The sequence below is a fragment of the Cervus elaphus genome, chromosome 7 (genome assembly GCF_910594005.1).
Source record: "Cervus elaphus chromosome 7, mCerEla1.1, whole genome shotgun sequence".
Classification (NCBI taxonomy): Eukaryota; Metazoa; Chordata; class Mammalia; order Artiodactyla; family Cervidae; genus Cervus; species Cervus elaphus.
The window spans coordinates 18,362,701-18,368,937 of record NC_057821.1 but is presented as its reverse complement, the minus strand read 5'-3'; the positions used below and the strand labels follow the sequence as shown (position 1 = coordinate 18,368,937).

General features: G+C 44.7%; 1 protein-coding gene across 1 annotated transcript; it reads right to left on the bottom strand.

Moving 5' to 3' along the window:
* Positions 1-1,812: 1,812 nt before the first annotated feature.
* LOC122697742 (60S ribosomal protein L22-like 1) lies at positions 1,813-2,319 on the bottom strand. The gene has a single exon (XM_043908729.1). It carries the CDS (start codon positions 2,317-2,319, stop codon positions 1,951-1,953), a length of 369 nt encoding a protein of 122 aa, XP_043764664.1. The 3' UTR covers positions 1,813-1,950.
* Between the last annotated feature and the right edge of the window lie 3,918 nt (positions 2,320-6,237).

The following is a 6,237-nucleotide window of genomic DNA, read 5'->3' as shown; positions in this document are numbered from 1 at the left end:
GCCCTGGCCAGCAGCATGAGCCTCACTGAGGAGCTCACTGGATGTGCCAAATTCTCAGGTTCCACCTCACATGTGCTGAATCAAAGACTCCGACTTCTACACTTCAGTGTGCATCACCCAGGTTTTCAAACCATCACATTTGAGAACGGACACCCTCAACCACAGCATGCACGGACGATAGGAGCCATTAAGGCACATCCAGGTCTGAGGAAGTCATCTTAACATGGAAAAGACAGGAGGGCATCACGGATTGCACAGGCCTGGGAGCCCAGCCCTTCAGCCCTCCTGGAAGCATGCAGGGAGGGCAGCCTCGGTCTGGAGAGACACCAGAAATCTTGGGAATTAAGGGGCCAAGAGGGAAGTGGTAAAGGGGTAGCCTGCCTGGCAGCTGCTCCTCCGGCCCCTTGCTGACTGGGGGTCCCAGCAGCTTCCGGCAGTTGCCTCCGTTGGCAGAAGATTTCCTTCTTCCGCAGGCTTATCCTGAACTCATTAGCGATGCTGGCATTCCCAGCTGTGGTTTGGCACGAAGGTCTGGCAATTCCCTGGACCCAGCCCAGGGCCATTTCCCTAGTAGGGACCTCAACCAGGGGACCTGAGTTCAGGGTGCTCAGGCCCCCGAACTGTATAAGGCCCCCGGCCCCCTGCAGTGTCACTGTCCCCCCTTCTCCTTCCCTGCGTGCCCAGCACTGCACCCAGCCTTGGAGCTACAGTGAAGGGACACAAAAGCCATGACTTCTGCCCTCGGAGAGCCCATCAAGTGGACCCCTGTGTTGTAAATCATGTGCCAGATTGTGCTGAGTTCATTGTGGAACCCAGGACAGAGAGCTGTAAGTGCCAGAAAAGTGTGGTTGGCCAGGTGTGCGGCAATCCGGAGAGCAGGATAGCCAACAGGCAGCGGGGGAGGCTCCCCAAAGGGAGGAGGCCCCACACCCATCTGGAGAAAGAGGATACAGAGGGAACAAAATACTGTCTCTCTAACTCCCTTTGTCTACCTCTCTCTACCTTTTCTTTTTCCCAGGCATAGACCCCTCTATAAATGAGCAAGCTCTTTTTATGACAGGCTGGGGCCCTGTCATCAAAACTCTGCTGGGACAATTAACTGAAGACTGGGTAAACCAACTATGGTAGAGCCATATGCTGGAATACTACGCAGCCAGGAAAAGGAGCTAGTATCAGTCCATGCTACAACATGGGTGAATCTCAGAGGCATAGCGCCACATGAAAGAAATTGGACAGAAAAGGCTGCATGCTAATGAGATAATTCCCTTTATATGAAACTTCTGGGAAAGGTAAAACTACATAGAGAGAAAACAGATGGATCAGCAGTTGCCTGAGGCTGGGAGGTGTCGTAGGAAGTTGCTGAAGCAAAGAGCACAGGGAACTTTGCCGGGTGACAGAAATGTTCTACAATTGGATGGTGCTGCTGATTGTAAAACTATGTAAATTTACTTAAATCATTGAATGTATGCTTAAAATGGGTCAGTGTGGTGATAAGTTTTACCTTTTTTTTTTTCCCAAATCTAAATATTTTATTAGTTACACCCCAAATTGTATTTTTGCTATATACTTTTAACTTGAAGACATCTGTAAAATCAGTACATTACAGAAAACCTGAAATTCCACTAGCTATAAGCTATTTAAATACTGTTTATACAAAGTATTTGGGGAGGGGTGGGTGGACAAAAGCTTATTTACACATTCACTTTGCTATATACCTGAAACTAACACAACGTTGTAAATCAACTACACTCCAATAAAAATATAAAAAAGTACTAAAGGAAAGCCAGCACCATATAAACAGCATACACTTAAATAAAAGATGAATGTTTAACATACAGAGTAATGTTTTTTATTCACTGATAAGCTAAAGGTCCATTTCAAGATGTTTCTTTCTTTCGTATGCTTAATATGTTTTATTAGCAAGCAAAGCCCTATAAAGGATGGCATCACCTAGTCCTCAGACTCAGATTCATCTTCATCTTGACTAATCTGGAAGTAACGAAGCTCATAAATCTCCTTGTCAGATGCAACTACACAAAGCCAATCACGAAGATTGTTCTTTTTAAGGTATTTCTTGGTAAGGTACTTCAAATACCTTTTAGAGAACTGTTTCTCAGAAACGACTATGATTTTATTCTTGAAGAGTTCAATGTGAACGACATTCCCAAGATTTCCAGTTTTTCCATTCACTTTAACCTTCTCCCACAGAAATTGTTCAAAATTTCCAGGATCAAAAATTCCATCCTCTACTGGATGAGTAAGATCCAAATTAAACTTCCAGGTTGACTTCTTAGGTTTCCTGTCTTTCTTCGGTGCCATCTTGAAGGCTTGCCGCGTGATGAGAGAGCAAGTTTTACCTTCTTAAAGGAACATGGCAAGTAAAAAAGAAGGCAGTTGATGAATGCTTAGACATGTGGAAAAAACGATTGTTATAAAATGTTGATTGTGTCACATGGGTGCTCCCTGTATAATTTCTTCAGCTTTTCTGTGTATGTTTGAAAGTTTTCACTATAAAATGTTGGGGACATCTCTAAAAGCTGGAAACAGGAAGGTGATCAAAGCTTCTATGGTTTAGAAAGGTCCTTCGGATTACCAGAATGGTGACATGAACAACACTGATAGTGCTGGTGGTGACGATGTGGAGAAACTGAAATTCTCACTCACTGATGCTGAGAGCAGAAATGAATAGTCGCTTTGGACAATGGTCAGTGTCTACCCTATGACACAGTAATTCTTCTCCTAGGCACATGACAAAAACGTGTACGCGTGTACACCACAGGCCACAGATAAGAACATTTAGGGACTAAACTGGAAACGACACAATGATTATCAGTGGAATGGATGAGAAGTTGTGTATTCATACTATGGGACACCACGCAGTAACAGGCTTGAAAGAACCACAAACACGCAACATGATGAATTCACAGCGTGTGAATTTCACAGTGTTGAGCAAACAAGATCACACACAACCAAGTACATATGAAGTGATTCCATGTATATAAATTTCAAAGTCAGGTAACACTGTCAGGAATAGAAGGCGAAAGAGTGCCTGCCTTCAGTGGGGCAGCAACTGGAGGGGCTGTGGGCAGGGGCTGTGGGCAAGGGCTGTGGGAAGCTGGCAGTGCTCTGTTTCTTGAGCTGGATTATTAGTTGCATGTAAAACTCATAAGCTGCATGTGAAAAAAAAAATGATCAAGCTAGGAATGGGATTTGCGCACTTTTCTGCAAGTGTGTTTTAATTAGATTAAAATCAAGTTTATTAAATGGGGGAAAAAGAACCAATTTGACTTCACTCAAGGACAGTTTCACCTTGAATGACCCCTGAGGGTCTCTTGGAGATGCAGCCAGTTTGTTTCCGGCCTCTTTGAGTGGCCTGGGACAGTCCCCACACCAGATCACAGAGGCCCAGTCCTTGGCATTTGTTAGATCTGCAAGGTCACTGGAGGGGAAAGAGGCGTCAGAGGTTTTTATGCCAGGCTAACCCAGGGAGCCCGCAAAAGTCCTAGAAAGTTTGGCATGCCACTCTAAGTCAGAGTGAATCATAAAGGAGCATTCCAGTCCAGGCCTGTGTGAGATCAGGGAACATGTAAGCTGCGGGTGAGAAGAAAGTGAAGAATTGGGGAGAGACATAGTAGGCCTGCTCTTTCCTTCCCAAAGTCGTCATCTCAAACAATCCTCTGTCTTGCCATGATGATCTCAAAGGGCTTTAATAAAAGTCTTCTAAAATATACTCACATCCCCTGGAAGAGGAAATGGCAACCAACTCCAGTACTCTTGCCTGGATAATCCCATGAACAGAGCAGCCTGGAGGGCTATAGTCCATGAGGTCGCAGGGTCGGACTGACTTGTTTACTGAGGATGCATGCAAAATGTACTCAGTCAGAACTCCTTTTGTGAAGGAATACTCACCCTTTAGATATATTTTGTATTTGTGAGATTTCCATATTCAGGTGACAGGTCTCTCAGTGCAAGATCTGACTTTCTTTTTCTTTATAACCAACTCCAATTTCCCATGAAGGGAAGGGTATGAGGTTGGTTAATAGGTTATCCATAACAGGAAGCCTAATTCCAGGGAGAACAGTCAGGCTTCCCCATCATCACAGCTCATTGTGAACGGGCATTGTCCGTGTGCCACCAGATGTGAGATAAAATTCTAAAAATGCAACTGGAAATCCCAAGTCCCTGGCACAGAACCGAAACAGTGACAGCACGCACGATCCACAGTATTATCCGATTTCACCAACCGTTTTGATGTGTTAACAGGCCCAGAAAAAAAAAGACATCAACAATGTATAAACTCGTCATAAGCACCATAATATTTAAGAAAAATGTGGAGAATGAATGAACGTGCAGAAACCTGGGCAGAGCCAACTTTTGGAGACTCTGCTGGCTCAGGACCATTCTAGCCCTCGTCATGGGCTGGTTTTTCCCAGAAAATAACCTGACAGTAATGCTGGGTGTTGGTGGAGGGGCTCTAAGGCCAGGTGATCCCCAAGAAGCCTCATAATAGGCTTCTGCATCCAAACAAGTTGAGAAATGCTGTGTTCAAGCAAAAACATGACTGTGTTGGCAAGGCTATGGGGTAGGGTAACAGGCTCAAATACAGCTGGTGGCGATGCAACTAGGACCACTCTTATGGAGGGCAACCTGGCAGTATCTTTTGAAATTAAAATTGCACATGGCCTTTGACCAAACAATTCTACTCCTCTGGCATTTTTCTTACAGATACACTCCCACAAGTACCGAGTGACGTGTGGACAAGGATATTTGTTTTGCAGCATTGTTTATAATAATAAAAGCCTGGAAACAGCCTCACTCTCTCAAAGGGGGTCTGGCACAATCATCTTGGGAATGATGGTTCACGGTTATGGAGTGCGTGCTGCACATCAAAAGGGATCCTAAGCCCTTTACAAGTATCGCCTCATTTAATCCACACAAAACACCCTGGGGTAGACTTCACTCTTCATCCTGGCCCACAATGAGGAAACTGAGGAACTAAGATATTAAGTAACTGGCTTGACATGAAACAACTCTTTTGTAGTAGTGATCTATACTCCAGTACTCTTGTCTGGAAAATCCCATGGGTGGAGGAGCCTGGTAGGCTGTGGTCCATGGGGTCGCTAAGAGTTGGACACAACTGAGCGACTTCACTTTCACTTTCACACATTGGAGAAGGAAATGGCAACCCACTCCAGTGTTCTTGCCTGGAGAATTCCAGGAATGGGGGAGCCTGGTGGACTGACGTCTATGGGGTCGCACAGAGTCGGACACGACTGAAGTGACTTAGCAGCAGCAGCAGTGATCTATACTCCAACATTCTGCTTCTAAAGTCAATGGTCTTCACCACCTCATCACACCTTCCAAATGAAAATTTGAATCACCTGTTCGATGGAATGCACAGGAACCATAAAAAAGGCCAAGACAGCTCTCTGTGTGCTCATACCAAATGGTTTCCAGAAATATTGTTAAGCGAAAGAGGCAAAATGCTGAGCAGTGTGGGGCGATGGGAGAAAAAAGTTTATAAGTGCATATATTTCAGACTATCTTTAGAAGGATGCACAGGAAACCAGCAACTCGGGGGCCTCCAAGAAAGGGAACTAAGAAGTGGCTGGAGGAAAAGATGGAAGACAGACATTTCTGTTTGAATTTGTTTTAACTTATCATTTTATTTTGAAGGGATTTCAATCTTAAGCAAAGAGTCAACTCGTTGGGAAAGACCCTGATGCTGGGAAAGATTGAGGCAGGAGGAAAAGGGGGCGACAAAGGATGAGATGATTGGATGGCATCACCAACTCAGTGGACATGAGTTTGAGCAAACTCTGGGAGATAGTGAAGGACAGGGAAGCCCAGCATGCTGCAGTCCATGGGATTGCAAAGAGTTGGACATGACTTATTGACTGCACAACAAACTTGTGGAAAAGTTGCAAGAATTCCCAATACCCTAGATTCACTCACTGTTATTGTGCTTGATTTTTTTTTTAACCACTTCCCTTCAGTATGAAATAAAATTAACAAGATAAAGTTAAACAAGCATTTTCTCCTGCAGAAATTCTGGAGACTCTAAAACGCTGGGTATTCAAATCTCTCAGAAGTGAGTCGACTGCATACGCTTTTTTAGGAAGTTGATCCTGAAACACTCTATCCTCTGGAACAGATGCTTCCTCACCCAGAAGGATGTGACCGAGCCTAGAGTTTTGGAGAAGGGGGCTAAGGGAGCTTCCAGAACCATCAGGCTGA

Bases quoted from the DNA above. Each gene is read 5' to 3' on its own strand.
- LOC122697742 (XM_043908729.1), bottom strand. From the start codon at position 2,319: ATGGCACCGAAGAAAGACAGGAAACCTAAGAAGTCAACCTGGAAGTTT.